This window comes from Nilaparvata lugens, chromosome 6, assembly GCF_014356525.2.
Source record: "Nilaparvata lugens isolate BPH chromosome 6, ASM1435652v1, whole genome shotgun sequence".
In the NCBI taxonomy this organism is placed as follows: Eukaryota; Metazoa; Arthropoda; class Insecta; order Hemiptera; family Delphacidae; genus Nilaparvata; species Nilaparvata lugens.
In genome coordinates this window covers 34320355-34336538 of record NC_052509.1, presented here as the reverse complement: position 1 = coordinate 34336538, position 16184 = coordinate 34320355, and the positions used below count along the sequence as shown (strand labels likewise).

Genomic DNA, 16184 nt, shown 5'->3' with positions numbered 1-16184 from the left:
TTCACCTAAAATTTATAATAAGCTCGAAATTCGAGAAAATGTTATTATTTCAATTGCAAACTGTTGGCAACTGTTGATTCTATTAAATCATTCACTATGAAGAGATAGCAGACTTCGTGTCTCCAGCGTTATTGTCCTGTCACCAGCTGGCTTGGATCTTTGAAGAGTAGACTTTAGATGCGCGTGAACACTAGCGTCAGGTGATAAATTTTCATAACGGCAAGGAAAGTTGTGTGAGTGCGCCACACCAGATTTTTTACAGCATGCAATAATAATATTTTCATTGTTTTTTGAAACTCTTGATTGAATTGAAATGAAGTAAAAAAAGAACTTATCTTTGACCGCTGCTTTTAGTGTTGATGCGACTCGTTAAATACCAATAATTTCATCAGATTTTTATTTGAATCCTTGTATGATTCAAATAATTCTTGATTATTGTATGATTCATTCAGTTCACAATTTTATTCGTACCGGTAGCCTATTTATTTGTTTCTATTTTAATAAATTATTTTTTTCTTTATTGAATATCCATTATTTTTTTACTTGTTGAATATATCACAAATGTAAACTTTAAAGTATAAATTCCGTATTTTTAAAACTCATTAATATGGCTAAGTTCAATTCCTCCACCACAACCCTCAAATTTTGAGAGTTTACTGTTTGAACATAATTTAGTTTGATGATGCAGCACACAACGAAACGGTCGTCACTAACATGAGTTTTAAAAATATTTCTTCTTTAAAGTTTACATGTGTGATATATAATAATAAAATGTATTTGAATTGAAATTTTGATATATTATTGGATGAGGTTGCCCTTTGTATTAACTGTACATCGTAATAAGCCTTATCTACACCAAGTGCGCTATGCAAAATATTACTGTGAAAACGACATTATAAACAATCAAGTACAGCAGTAGGCTACCTACGAAGGCTAGTCAATATGCAAGGTTTATTGCGATAGACTCTTCATACCTTGGTCAATAAGAGTAATGTGGTTTTTAGAACTCAATTATTATTTAATTAAATCATATTTAATAAGAGTTCTAATTTAAATCCTCAGTGAATTCTATACCTACAAAAAGTTATTGTAAAATTCTATAATAAAAGTTATTGAATGTCAAAATTTGAGGCTCGATTTTTATTCATATAGATTATTGGTAACTGTAAATAAAACAGCTCAGTTATTGAATAACTAAAATTTATTGCAAATGCTCTCTATGAAACAACATCAATAAACTTAATTTATATTTATTTACAAATGAAACTCACTTTATCAATGATTGATTACATTAGTAAGTATATATCTTGTTTATTCAAAACCAAATATAAAAGCTCATTTTATAAAATGACATTATAGTAAGTTACCCTTTCTTTGAAAAGTTTTTATATTTTTATATTTTAACATAAAATAATAGATAAAAAACACAAACCACAACTACTAGTTTCAATGTTTTACATAATCTTCATAAATACATTATTATATTGTTTACATATCTGTACTAATATAATAACATTTTGTTTTAGTGGGCTAATATTATCAATTATTTAGATCCTTCGAGTTCATTAATGTATAAATTTGCAAAATAACCTGAAAGTGGTAATCCCATTGCCAAACCTACCATGGAAATGCAAGATAGAAAAATCTATTTTTCAGATTTTATGAATAAAAATAAGTACCTATCCCTGAATACATACATTTTAAGAAAATACAAGCTTATTTTTATACTTTGCTGAATGGCCATCACGCTTTTATGCCTCTTTACACATTAGCTAACCATGATTCTAGTTTTCTCATTGAATCATAAAATAAATTAAAATCCATGAAAAACGTGGTAATGAATTTGAAATATGATACAATTGTGAGAAAACCTTACAGATTGTTTGTTAATGTGAAAGCGGTTTCAATCGGACTTTGGACCGGCACTATTGAACTTGTCTACAATGATCAAGCTCAATGGTGGTGGTTTACCATTCATACAATCTATCATACCTACTTCCATCAACATACATCTCTCACACTAAGGAGAACACACTTGAAATGATTTACAAAAAAGATAAGTTAGTAATTTAGTTTTCTCTAAAACGTGAATAAAATCTTATTAGACGTTATACAGACGAATTACACACTATTTGTTTAGTAGAACTGCTTCAATCAACTGCTTGTGTGGATTTTCAGTCGTCAAAAAATGTTTTTAAGAAAAAGCTATACAAATTTCCTGTAATATTAATGATTTATAAAACTTTATTGCCACTCAATACGGAACAAACTGCCGGCTAGCGAATTACGAAATTCGTGTTAGCAGACTTATTAGTAAACCAGAGATGATATATTCATATAAAAGAAAACAATTTGACCCAGACATTTCAATCGGGGTTTAATCGGACTTTGGACCGGCACTAATGAACTTGTCTACGATGATCAAGCTCAATGGTGGTGGTTTACCATTGATACAATCTATCATCATACCTTGATAGATTTACTTGAAGGACTATAGATCTGAATGAATATTGTAATTTTATCTATAGGTTTTATTACATCATTTATTACAACACGAGAAAAGTATGTTATTCAAGTGGAAAAATTGAAATCATCTCTATTTTGAGTAAATCATTTCAAGTGTGTCTTTGTCCTTAGTGTGAGAGATGTATGATGATGGAAGTAAAGGTATGATAGATTGTATGAATGGTGATATGGATTGGAAATTTGACATGATTCAATTATTAAACTTATATTATTATAAAATATATTACTATAAACCTATATTATAGCATTGTGATACACTTGGGGTTCAAGTACATTCTAAGGAGAAAATAATAAAAGTGCTGCTCATTTATAGAGAAGTGGCATTGTTTTATAAAATCAGTTATTTCGATATTGAAATGAATTTACTTCAATTTTCCCACTTGAATAGCATACTTTTCTCGTGTTTTAGATCATGTAATAAAACCTATGGATAAAATTACGATATTCATTCAGATAGTTCTTCAAGTAAATCTATATAGGAGATGATATATCTTACCACATAAGTGATTTTTTAAATTGATTGTACTACTAGATTAATTATAATTCAAGATGCCAGAACTATTCCCGTATAAGGTGTAGGTGTAGAAAACACACTGCATGTTTAGCAGTGTCTATATCTGCCTTTGCCAGTTTCATTCCTGGGGACAGAAAACAAAGAAAAAGCAGAAAAGCGACAAAAAATACGTACAATATGACAATTCCAATATAAAATGAGCAATTTAATGCTTCATAGAAATAAATCTATACTACTTTTCAATAAAAATTATTTGAAAATATTTCAAATCAGATCTTTCATTTAGAATAAGATCATATTATCTGTGAAATAAGTAAGTATCTGAGTGGCAGGGAGTTCCAGTCCTTCCAGAAACTTGTAACTCAACCTAATCACACACGATTATTGGATTCTTTTCCATTATCTACTCCACTCTATCAATGCTATCAAACAATGAATCGAAGGAAGGCTTGGCTTGGATCGAAGGAAGTGCAAGCCAAATGGAAAATGCAGAATGCTGAGGAAACGCAGAAAAATGCTTGATAACTCATGAAAAACGCTGAAACCCGCCTTTTTTGGGTCGTATCATTGGTATTAGTTCAAAACCCTTTTAATACAATATTTCTACACCTCAGCTGAACTTCTCAACCAAATTCGAAAATTTGCTGTTTATCTGTTCTCCAAAAAGTTTAGAATACGCAGAAAATGCTAATTTTAGGTGTAAGTTGATTTTTTTGTTGAATCTCCACGCTCTCATTCTCCCCATTCAGTTTCTCCTCATTCAGTCAAATCTCAAATCTCATTCGCCCCACCCGAAATCAAATCCTGGCTACGTGCCACCAGACTGATCAAATTATTTGCATCTCAAAACGCAAGAAGACAGAGACAGATGAAATTTTGTGTGTAGTAGTGGAGGTGATATTGTGGTAGATGATATTCATATAAAATAAAAATACTAGAAATTATCACAACTACCTACTTATTTCAAATAAATTAAAATAAATGGTTGTGAAATTTCTGCAACTGCAAAATATTGATAGAATGACATAATATAAAATAATTATCCAATGAAGTACCGTATATAATACTTTTTAATTTTTTTTCAAAACATGAAAAATTGCGAAAGTAACAATAAATTGTTAATCTACATAAATACATTATTATTCATGAAAGAACACATGTTTTGTAATGTACAAAATTATACAATGGAAGTGGGATAAACTATGGTAATGGTAAAACGATGTGTACGGTGTCAAACTATAGGATAACATGTTCACTACTGTCTTTGCAGAATGAGGAACAACACACACGATGAACTGTCCCTGCGGTCTTTGTGACATATTTTCGTGCCTGAAATGAAATAAAAATAAATTATTTTCAAAAACTCCAATTGATTGGAATGAAAGGAATACCACAAGGAATAACAGAAGTAATGAGTTATACAAAAATGTTGTCACACAATAGTCCAGTCACATATACATTGGTGCTTGCAATTAATATTGTAGTTCTGATTTTTTAATATATCTTTTGGATACATGAGAGAAGTCCATAACCAATTTCTTCAAGCAAAGGAAATTTCATTAATTTCCTTGTGATAGATACAGAACATCGTATTTTGGGTTCATTTTCCAGTTTTCAGCTATTTCTGCCAAATCCAGTAATCAGACAGAAAAATTGGTTCTCGCCCTTTTACAGATAAAATGGGATCATGCAGAACTCTCCATCTCCAATGAGTAATAATTTATCAAAAATGTGTAAAATTGAAAGAAAAAATCAATTCTGATGAATTTTAGGTTTTGATCAACAATATCTTCCGATTGTTACCATTTACATATATAATTCAAAATTCCTCTGGGAGTATTTTTGTGCTTTACAATCTAAGATCAGGTAGAGCGCTTCATCTCATATAGATTTCCAGGTACACCGGACAACAATGCTCATTGTATTGTGAAAAACACCTAATTTTCAGCTTCAACCATCATCACCAACTACATTGTCCAGCACAATGACAGAAGTTAATGATATTATGTTCTATGAGAATCATCTGTTAGATGCACTTAATTTCATTCCCTATTGGAGAGGCGCGCATAAGGACAACTCAAGGATCAAAATTTCAAACTCTTTGTCACCTTTAAATTTGGAAGAAAAATAGCACAAGGACTACTGTACCTTATTATTTTATCTATCAATGTTATTAAATTAGTGTCATTTGCATTGTAAATAAAAATAAATTTATAACTTTTGACACAATGCTCAGATTTCATCTTACTACACTTCATTCTTCTCGACTCGTCAAGGCGGTCCAACATCATGCATCATAAGTCAAATTCGGTTGAGAAATGGAAAAATTGTTGTTGAGTGTACTTAGCCCATATTCCAATACACAAAATATGGCCAATTTCTATCTTTTATTGCTAAAAATAGCAGGTAGAACAATTTGAAATGAATTACCTCTCACTCATTGCAAGCTTTTATTCATAAGACTGGGAATTATGAATTTACCATGTATTTTCATATACACATGCTTGTTGTTTGTGAAGTCTAATTTAAATGTATTTTCCAGTCATAATAATGTCCACTCTCATTACACACTGAATTGATTAAAGATCTGAAATGAATTTTACTATTATAGATCTAGTCATACTAGTTTTAAGGCCTGAGTAAGCATATTTTACAATCACCTACCGTTAGGGAATTACTTGAGAAGGAATACTAGAGAAAAATTAAAAAGTTCCTATTGAAGAAATGTTTTTATAGTCTTGAACAGTATTTTAGCATTAGGTTGAACAGCATTGAATGATGTGATAATTTCTCATATAAAGTGAAAAGATGTGATTTTTAAGTAAATTTACAGTGCCTGTACAATATTTTATATAATGTGTCTTGGGCAATGAATAGGCCTAAAATTTGAATTTGAGCGCGACCAGCTTTGTTAGTAGTTGTACAATAAACGGTTTTTTTAGTCTATAGCTGATTAATGTCTTCTTAGTTGTTAGGTGTGGTTTCTAATATTGACTCCACGAAATGGAAGTCGTTGAACAAATCGAAATTAATGGTCTACCGGCCCGTGTGTACCCAGGCTAACAAACAATTAGTAGGGAACATCTACAAAACCCAACCAATGGAGAACGGTCCTGTCTCAAAAATTTGTTTTGGAGACACCAACAATAATTATGAATGTTCCAGGCGGCCTCCAATAGGAGATCAAGGAAGTATTCTAATGTTAGAATGCAAAACTCTAAAAAAGTAAATTCGTGTGGCTTTTGTTGGTGGGGAGTCTCTTGCGGGAAGGTCTCACCGCCTGAATATATTTAAGCCGTCAATGGGCCTTACGACTGTAGCTTACTTCAGCCAATACTTCAACAATTTAGCGTGCCCATCTGATAAAACGATAATGCGAAACTCTATTATTATTGGTATTGAAAGCAATTTGTAATTTGCATACAGCATCGACAGGAAAACAAACATGATTTGATAGGTTGATAATTACAAGAAAGCTCACCTGATAATTGATACGGTGATCACCAGCAATAAACTAGCAAGATAGACCCAGCAGAAAGTTTCATCCATAGCTCAATCAGCCTGTTATTCTCTGAAAAAAGAAAAATAACTGTTTCTAGACCTGCTAAGAGTTTATATGACAATACAGTAGGCTACCTGTATCATACGTATTCAATGATTCTTTTATAAAATCCGTTCTCAAAACCTATTTTTTGGATTTGGTTTTGAGGTGTTCAATCCTGAGTGAGACAGGAGTCAGGTGTTATAACGTGAAGCTTTATATGCAACCTAAAGCATGCTATATAATGCAAAGCCTATAAAGAGCAAAAAAGAAAAGATTGATTCTTTATTGATTGATACACTAAGTACATCATCAAAATGGTAGGAAAAGAAAATATAAGTTAACATTGTGCTATTCCTCTCCCAGATTTAGTTAAGGTTAGACACATAGTCCAAAATAGGTTAAGTCTTGTAGTTGTTCACTACAAGATAATAGGTAACTTGTATTGTTCAATATTCTGACAAATTCTACTCCTCCATCAACTTCTAAAATGCAATAGGCTACTTGCCCTACTTCAATAAACTCTATTGAAAAAATAGAAGATGCATAGCCTATAGATTACATTTTGATTTTGTTCAATGGCTATTAAATATGTTTGTATTAATTTTGTTTATCTTTAGATTGACTAATAACTACTGTATTCCTAGCCTACTTTATTTCTGTAGGCTGAAAGATACAGCAGATTATAATAATCCTAATTTTATTATTTACATGTTTTATCAATATTTTTCAGTGGGTAGGTAGCCTATTCAGTATATTCAGTCCATGACCGGCAGTCGCCAGACAGACTTCGTCAAAATATAAAACAATCAAAACACAAATAAAGAGATGGCCGCAGATAGGTTGTTTCGTGTGGCTCTGTAGATGGACTGCCATAGTAACTCATTAAACAATCTCAAACTGGTCTACAAGTCCACTGGTCTCATCATCTCTCAATGAGTAGAGAGGGTAGTTGATAAGTTTTTCTCGAACCAGCCTACAAAACTTCCCATACTCCAGCTCACGAACACAAATTGACAGTCTGTTAAAAATTTTTAGCATCCAATTATTCAATATTCAAGATAACAGTATCTAAGTTTTCTAATCAGGTCCCGATATGTTGTAGCCTATCTGAGTATGGATAGGCAAACATTTTAAGTGACAAGCATTTACGTTATTACTTATCCAGTGTAAGTTATTCGCCACGGTCCATAGATCGGGGAATCGTTTGGTTTTATTAAAATTAAAAGTGACTGTTCTGTATAATTAGCAATACTTGCTTTGAAGGTACATTTCAGATGTTAAAATTTAAAAATTATTTCAAATAGGGCCTAGGCAATATTATTTTAATCTTACCTGGTACAGTGATGAATAGCCTAATCATACTATTAATCGTTTCAACTTTCTGTTTTAAACGAATTCATCAATATTATGTCTTTGTGTTTGATAAGTCTTCTGCTAAAGAAGGGCTTATTTATAAGAATAAACCTACCAAGTTATGAATAATTTTGTATCTACTGTACTTTGTTACATCTTAACCTGACTGTTCAGTTTGTTCTTTGTTGATAAAACATAACCTAATCTCCTTCTTACAATCATGCTAAACATAACCTGAAAAATGATCAGTAGAAGTTTTAAACCGTTATGTTGGTCAAGCTGGTTACGTTTGGTCTATTTGCGTTTTCTCTTTCGTTAAGATCATTCGGAATAGAGGCCACTCAGCCGCTCTATAGTTTACTATAATAGCTCGTTGCTTTGTCTCAGAAACAGAGTAACGGCCAGCAACAGTCACAGTTATCACATAGTTATTCAAAAGTATTCTTTGAGTATCTATAGTGAGGTCCACGTTATAATGGTAGTGTATGATTTGCAATGGTATTGCTATCGTTCAACAAAGCAGATGGCGCTATCTCTTTCACGCATTGCGATGTTGCCACATCATTTATCAACAATGTGGAAATTCAACCAATTGACAAAATATTTCATCTCAATCATGAAAATTTATTATCACATCTTAAAGAAATATATTTGACAAATAAAATATGATTAACTATTTTCAAAAATAATCAACAGTTAAATCCATCAGATATACCAGTATCAGCTGTTTTGGTCGCAAGGCTGAGAACTGGCAACCCTTTTCTCCTATCTTCCTACACTTCCATTACAACGTGGACCTCACTATACCAGCTAATTGTGTGTTGGCAAGATTCTCAAAGTGGGAGAACATCCTCTTCTCTGTGCAAGATTCGACTTGCGCATCATAAAATGGATATGTTTAGCTCTAGAAAATGAACAACATGTTTATGTTTTGTTCTTAAGATGATGAATAAATCTAAAGTATTAAATGTAAAAGGGTTGGGGGTTAGGTTCTATTGAGGTAAAATTTATTATGTTTTATTAGGATAGGTTAGGTTTTTGCATTGAGATTGCAATATGTTAGGAGGGGCTATGGTCTAGGTAGAGTTATGTTTTTTGATGTTTCAAAGGTGATAGGATAGGTTAGGGAGTTGAGATTCTGCTTTGAACCACATGTTTGTGAACATTTTCATGAAATGAACCACATGTTTGTGAACATTTTCATGAAATGAATCAAATCATGACTATGTTCTGTTCTGAAGATGACAAATAAATCTAAAGTATTGAATGTGAAAGGGTCAGGGGTTAGGTTTTTTTTAGGTTATATTCAATAATGTTTCATTAGGATAGGTTAGGTTTTGGCTTTGGAATTGCATTATGCTGGAAGGGAAGTTATGTTTTTTGATGTTTCAAAGGTGAAAGGATAGGTTAGGGGGTTAGGATTTTGCTTTGAAATCTGAATTATTGAATGCAAAAGGGTTAGGGGTTAGTTGTTAGGTTTTTTGGGTTATATTTAATAATGTTCCATAAGGTAAGGTTTGGTTTTTGTTTTAAAATTGCAATATGCTAGAAAGGACTAGGGTCCAGGTAGAATTATGCTTTTTGATATTTCAAAGGTGGAAAGACAGGTCAGGGGGTTAGAGGAAGGGATTAGAGGTTTTTACCAAAAGTTATGATTATTGATGTTTTAAATGTGAAAGGGGTGGTTAGGGGGTAAGGTTTTTGCTTTGAAATGAGAATATGCTGACTTAGTTATAGTGTTTTTTAACATCAGTTTAAAAACAACCGTTATATTTTATTGATTATATTTCTCAAAAGTACTCTTTATTTTATTAAATAAAATTAAAATATAATGAATTCAATGATAAATCATCATTGGATAATAATATCATCATCAAATAGAATGACGATTGGCTCCAGTTACAGTGCTCGGTAACCATCATCACAAAGAACGTTACATTCAAAGAACTGACTGAATGGAACGGGGGAAAAAAACCGTTACTAACGCATGCGCGATACGGTACTGGCTGTGACCGAGAGTGGTTTGTTTTGGAATAATAATTGGAACTTGAAGTTGAAACTTGCAAGGTTGTGTTGTGTTTTGAAAAGTTTATGTTTTCATTTTTAGTTTATGTAATTTATATTGTAACTTGTATGCGTCACGTAATCATGTTTTAGTTTGTTCAAGCTATATCTTGTATTATTAATTTATTGTGGCCGTGAATGATCAATTTCAAGCAGTAACAGTGATAATATTTTATGATTTATATAATTATTATATCACAATCATTATATCCACATGTCGATCAAAAATAACGAAAAAAGTTTTTGTTTACCCAAGACAAAAATTTGGGCTCTTCATAAATCTAGTACTCGGAATAAATACTATTATTATAATATTATAACTGGGAAATCATTCTGGGAACGTCCAAAGGATCTCAAAGATGATGAAATCAATTTTCCGGTAAGATAAATAGGCCTAAGTTTTGTAATTTTTTTATGATGCCATTTGTTACGGTATGTTGATTGTTGTTCAACTTTTTTTTAATTGACTAGTTCTATAAATGTAGCTTACAAGTAGAAACTAGAGTAGGCTACAGTTAAATCTAGTGTGCCTATCATCAAAACTGATGGCCTAATATCGATACATCAAAATATCAAATCACAAACATGTGAACCTGGAGGAATGTGAGTCTGAAGAGACTGTTTCCAAGCTGGGTATTTAGTTAATATCTAGAAAATTAGATTCTCGTCTTATTCTGAGCCGAGGGTTTATCAAAAATCTTCAAGTCGAGAACTTAAAACAGTGAAATATTAAACCCTTGACGAGGGTAGGACTAAAATTTAAGTTCTAGACTTAACTGAGTAATCAGTTGAGTACTTGAGTCCTACTAATTGGCAAAACAGCACATTGATATTACATCAAACCGTATGGGATGTGATAAACTCACATAGATCAATGCCGAGGAGACAACTTGATTTTGCAAGCCCTGACTCTTTCAACAGTTTCTTCATAGAGTCGGTAAAGGACATAGTGAGTGCAATGCATGTTGCTCCTGAGGATCCAGTTGAGCTTCTGGCTGCAAGAGTACCACCCACATGCACTCGTCTTTCTGTATTCGATCCAGTCTCTCCAATGGCCCTTAGGAGGATGATCCGGTCTTTCAAACAATCCAGGAGTCCAGATATATATGGTAGGCCTATGTCTGCTTATATGCTTCGGGAGGTGATTGATTCCATTTCAGACCCCCTGGCAGCAGCTGTCAATGACTGCCTGAGAACTGGTGTTTCTCCAGATTTCCTGAAGACCTCAAGAACCGTTCCTGTCTACAAGAAGGGCGACCACCAGAGCCTTAACAGCTTCAGGCCAATTTCAATGACTCCAGTGTTTGGAAAAGTGGTTGAAGCGGTCATCAAGCCCCAACTTGAGAACTTCTTTGAAAGACAAAACCTTCTTTCGAGTATGCAGTTCAGTTTTCGAAGAGGGAGGTCTACTGTGGATGCAGTAAATAAAGTGGCTGAACATATTGGTCTGGTGTTTGAGGATGGAGAGTCTCTGTTGCTGACCCTGTGTGACTTGAACAGAGCCTTTGATTGTGTTGACCATTGCATCCTGATTGAGAAACTGTGCTAGTATGAAAGGGTTCTGGATAGATGGAAAACTTAGCTGGAATTACCATGTGAACCAGGTTTGTGAGAAGCTGTCCAGAGTGAGCTACCTCCTGAGAAAGTTGAGACATGTGGTTGACCGGAAATGTTCGGTGATGTCATACCATGTGCTATTTCAAAATCACCATTTCAAATATGGGGTGCTCCAGCTGTACAGAATATCCTACTTCTGCAAAAGAGAGCATTGAGGTTAATGTCATTTTCAGGCTGTAGAGATCATTGTCATCCCATGTTCAGGAGTTTTGGTGTTCTCACCATTCACAGCCAATACATAGGCTACTGAGCTTGCTGTTGTATGTCAAGAAAAATCAAGACAAACTACTCAAGTGGAGTGACATACACAGCCACAACACTTGACATGCTGCCAAACTGGAATTACAGTTACAACAGTTTTCCTGCTCAGGCCATTCAACTTTTCAACAGGCCATGCGTGGTGCAAGACATGTGATATATGGAGTTCTGTGCTGCACTAAGAAATGGGCTGCTAGATAGGCCTCTTTATTCCCTACAGGAGTGGGATGAGGTACCTCTTTTCGGGGTGGCTGCTCCTCCACAACACGAATAACCACTTTGTGGTTATTATTTCTTCTGAAATGACACTATCGATCTGGAAACCCCAGTCCTTGGCAACGACCTCAATTATCAAGTATCAAGTATTGTGTAGTCGACCCAGGACTATCCATTCTGGAGTCCTATCTGGCTGGGAGGCAGCAGGTGGTGTCTCTGGGTGGAGCTTCTTCCTGTCCACTCCCAGTGAGCCACGGTTTACCTCAGGGATCAATCCTGGGACCAATCTTATTCATAATTATGATAAATGACCTTGACAGTGATGGTTCAACACTCTTGTTTGCAGATGATACATCATTGATGTTGTTATGTTCTAAAGTAATGAATATTTTATGTTCAATTAACATCCATTTCATTATATAGTTGAATACAAACTGAATAACTTATAAACAAGGTTATCATTAAGTTGGTTGCCCATAGCAAATATAAAGTGTAACCATGTGACTTTTCTCCCCACTCAAATTGCACACTTGAGGAGTTGGTCAATATGTCTTCTCCATATTGAAACATCCTCCATTTTCACTTTATATAAAAGTTCACTTTCTCTTACAATTATTTCTCCAAAGCTCCACTTCAGTCGTGGATTTGAATAATTTCATGCCTGTACTTTGTCCTCCTACCCTAAACTCTCGCCTGGCTCTTCCAGCTCCTTTGTGTGCTCCTGCTCTTGTATTAGACCATGGCTGCAGCAGTCCTAGGCGTGTCCTAATATCTCTCCCATACATTAAGCTGTAGGCGTTTGATCCAGTTGCATTGGGTGACTGTCTAAGCTGCATAAGAAACCTGAAGAGTTTAATTTCCAGTTCTCCTTCTTCATCTTCCATTGCCTTCAATGAATTCTTTACTGTCAGGACATGTCTTTCTGCTTGCTTTTGGAAGATGGGTGGTAAGGTGCTGTTGTTTTGTGTATCACTCCATTTGCAGATAAGAATTTATTGAAAGTAAATGATGTGAATTGACTCCCATTGTCTGAGATCAAAACCAAGGGTAGGCCAAATGTGGCAAATAGTTTTTGTAGTTCCTTGATACACCTTTCTGAAGAGTGTTTCTAGTGGGAATTACTTCAGTCCCTTTTGGTGAATGAATCTACTATGATGAAATTGTACTGTCCTTGTGTTAGTCCTGCAAAGTTGATATTTATCCTCTCCCATTGTCCTTGAGGAGCAAGTCATGTATGATTTGGCTCTTTCTTTGGTTGGTTCTGTTTCAAACAACATTGTTTACAAGTCCTTACCATATTTTCAATGTCCTTGTCTATGTTCTTCCATGTACAATAACTTCTAGCCAAAGCTCTCATCTTATCCATATCAAAGTGTCCAACATGCAGTTCTTTGAGTAGATCACATTGAAGTGTTTCTGGTATTAGTACCCTACAACCTTTGAATATACATCCATCCTGAAGTGACAGTTCATTGTCATGGAAATCCAATTTCTCAACACATTCAGTGCATGCAGTACTGGTTGTAAGAACTTGTCTTCTTTAGTCTTTTTAGCTATTATCTGACTGTTGGCCAGATAAACGTTGTCTTCTGATTTGTGAAATCCTAGAGCATCAATAATATGTCCAAGGTATTCTATATTTGTTTCAAAAAATTTACATTTATCTCTGTTCAGTTTCAAATTTTTACATTGCATTCCTTCTAGTACCATACACAGTCTAGCCATCAACTCTCCCGCTGATTTACCCTGAATAATTGTATTGTCAAAGAAACATTGTACACCAGGAATTCCTTGCAGAGTTCTATTCATGAAATTCTGCCAAAGAGCAGGTGCTACTTTGACTCCAAACATTAACCGGTTAACTCCATACATGCCTTTATGTGTACTTAGAGTTTGCATATTAGCACTTTCATAATCCATTTCCATATGGAGGTAAGCATTAGAGATATCCAGAGTGCCAAAAAGTTTGCCTCCATTCACTTGTGAGTAAATGTTCTCTATCCTTGGAATTGGTCACTTGTGAGTAAATGTTCTCTATCCTTGGAATTGGGTAGTTCTCATCTTTGATTAGTTTGTTTACAGTGACCTTGTAATCAGCACAGATGTGAACTTGTCCATTAGGTTTAACAACTGGAACAATTGGAGTTCCCCAATCCAAGTGATCAACTTTGGTTAGAATACCATAATCTTCTAATCTTGTGAGTTCACTTTTAACTTTACTTTTGAGAGAAAATGGTACCTTTCTTGGTTTCACAAGAAAATGGTAGCTGTCTTGGTTTCACGAAAATTGGTTGTGCCTCATCCCTGATTCTGAAGTGTCCTAAATAATCTGGAATAACTCAAATTTTCCCATCAAAGACATCACTGTATTCGTTCGACACATTTTCTATAGTTGAAGCATGATTTATTTGGAGAGTTTTAATTTCAGCCCAATCTAATTTGACTTCACTCAGCCATTCTCTTCCAAATATGGTATGAACATCCTGGTCAATTAAATAAAGTTTTCTTACAAATCCTTGAGTATTATACTTTGACTATATATAGAATTGACAAATGTTACACCTCTCGTTTTGATAGGCTCTCCTGTATATGTACGAAGTTCAACATTAGTGGAAAAAATTCTTTCTGATTTATACAATTTTTTAAACTCTCTATAAGACATTGTACTGAGAGCTGCCCCCGTATTGAATTCCATCGGTACTGTTTTCCCTTCAATATCAATGTTAATTACTATTTTGTCATTGTTTTTGTTATTCATAGCATTAATTACATAGTCGTTTTTGCTCTCTTCATTTGCTTCATTTTTGTTTTGACATTGCTTGTAGTTCATTATTAATTGATACTTCTTCTGTAATCATACACTTGCTATGTGACCAACTGAATTAAATTAATTCAAAAGAGAAACCTTTTGATGTATTAACAAGGCGTTATCAAACATAAATGACAACTAAAATAAAACATGCTATTGATTTTCTCAGTAACTAGAGCATATGATTATAGATCATATTATCAATATCATCACATTCACTCCACCTAGGAGAATGAATGTTCATCGTCCTTTAAATAAGTTGGAAGTCTTTCTGTCCTTGTGCTTATTTGATTTCCATTAGCTTCACTAACGTCAGGCTCTTGAACTGAATGCAGATCCTCTGTTCCTTGGATGTCTGGGGATACAATTCCGGAATACCCTTCTGACTTTGATTCTGGCTCTTGAACTCTGGAAGGATCTGGGAATGATGGTGGTTTTTCTACTTCTTCCAAACTGCTATGGGCACAGTCAGAGCTAGATCCCTTGTAGACACTGTCTTTTCTCTCCCATCTGGAAATTGTATGTGAGCATATTCACCATTTCCTTGAAGCAGTGTAACCTCTTCAACAAGCAGGTCATACTTCGATGCTCTCATGTGCTTTCTGAGTAATACGGGTCCTGGTGTGATGAGTCAAGATGGAGTTGATCAGCCATTTCCTGTTTGTCTAGGAAACCAGAATATTCTTTCGTGTGGAGTTTCATTGGTGGATGTACATAGTAGGGACCTGATTGCATGGAGTGCTTCTTGTAGGCAGTCCTCCCAGTATGTGATTGGCAGTTTTCTAGACTTTAGAGTCAATTGAACTGTTTTTCATATTATCCCGTTGTATCTTTCAGCCTGCCCATTCCCTTTTGGATTATAGGGTGTTGTTCTGCTGCAAGCAATCCCATTCATTGTTGAGTAGCTCTTGAGTTCCTGAGACATGAAAGATTGTCCTTGCTCTGAATGAATATAAGCTGGTGTTCCAAACATAAAAAAATATACTTTCCAAGGCCTTTATAACAGTTGTGGAAGACATTAGGGCAAGGTATAGCTAGAGGGTACCTAGAGTATTCATCAATCACTGTCAGAATGTAATGATTTATGGTTTTTGAAGGTATTGGGCCCTTGAAGTCTAAGTTGAGGCATTCAAATGGTGATTTTGCTTTGATAAGAGTTCCTTTGTGGCTGTTTGGTTTTATTTCAGCACACACTCTGCATTGATTTAAGGCCTGTCATACTTCATCAAGGGAGAGGAGAATGGCAGATTTTTACTTTTTATCCAGTGATAAAAGCATAAAGT

General features: G+C 34.3%; 1 protein-coding gene and 1 long non-coding RNA gene across 5 annotated transcripts in view; one reads left to right on the top strand and one right to left on the bottom strand.

The window, feature by feature from the left end:
* Nucleotides 1-2795: 2795 nt before the first annotated feature.
* LOC120351899 lies at nucleotides 2796-8245 on the bottom strand. Its single transcript, XR_005571613.1, has 3 exons — nucleotides 7917-8245; nucleotides 6522-6611; nucleotides 2796-4369 (listed from the first exon to the last, which is right to left on the bottom strand). It is a non-coding gene; the product is annotated as an uncharacterized LOC120351899 (long non-coding RNA).
* A 1731-nt stretch (nucleotides 8246-9976) lies between these two features.
* The window catches only part of LOC111054399 (transcriptional protein SWT1), a 73344-nt gene continuing 67136 nt past the window's right edge, over nucleotides 9977-16184 (top strand). For 3 of the 4 annotated variants that reach the window (XR_005571612.1, XR_005571611.1, XM_039430674.1), the window contains exon 1: nucleotides 9977-10380. Coding sequence is in view for 1 of the 4 variants with exons in the window: in XM_039430674.1 (XP_039286608.1) it covers nucleotides 10216-10380 (165 nt within the window). In the remaining 3 variants the exon portion in view is untranslated. The remainder of the gene's footprint in view (nucleotides 10381-16184) is intronic. The other variant, XR_005571610.1, reaches the window with a different exon arrangement.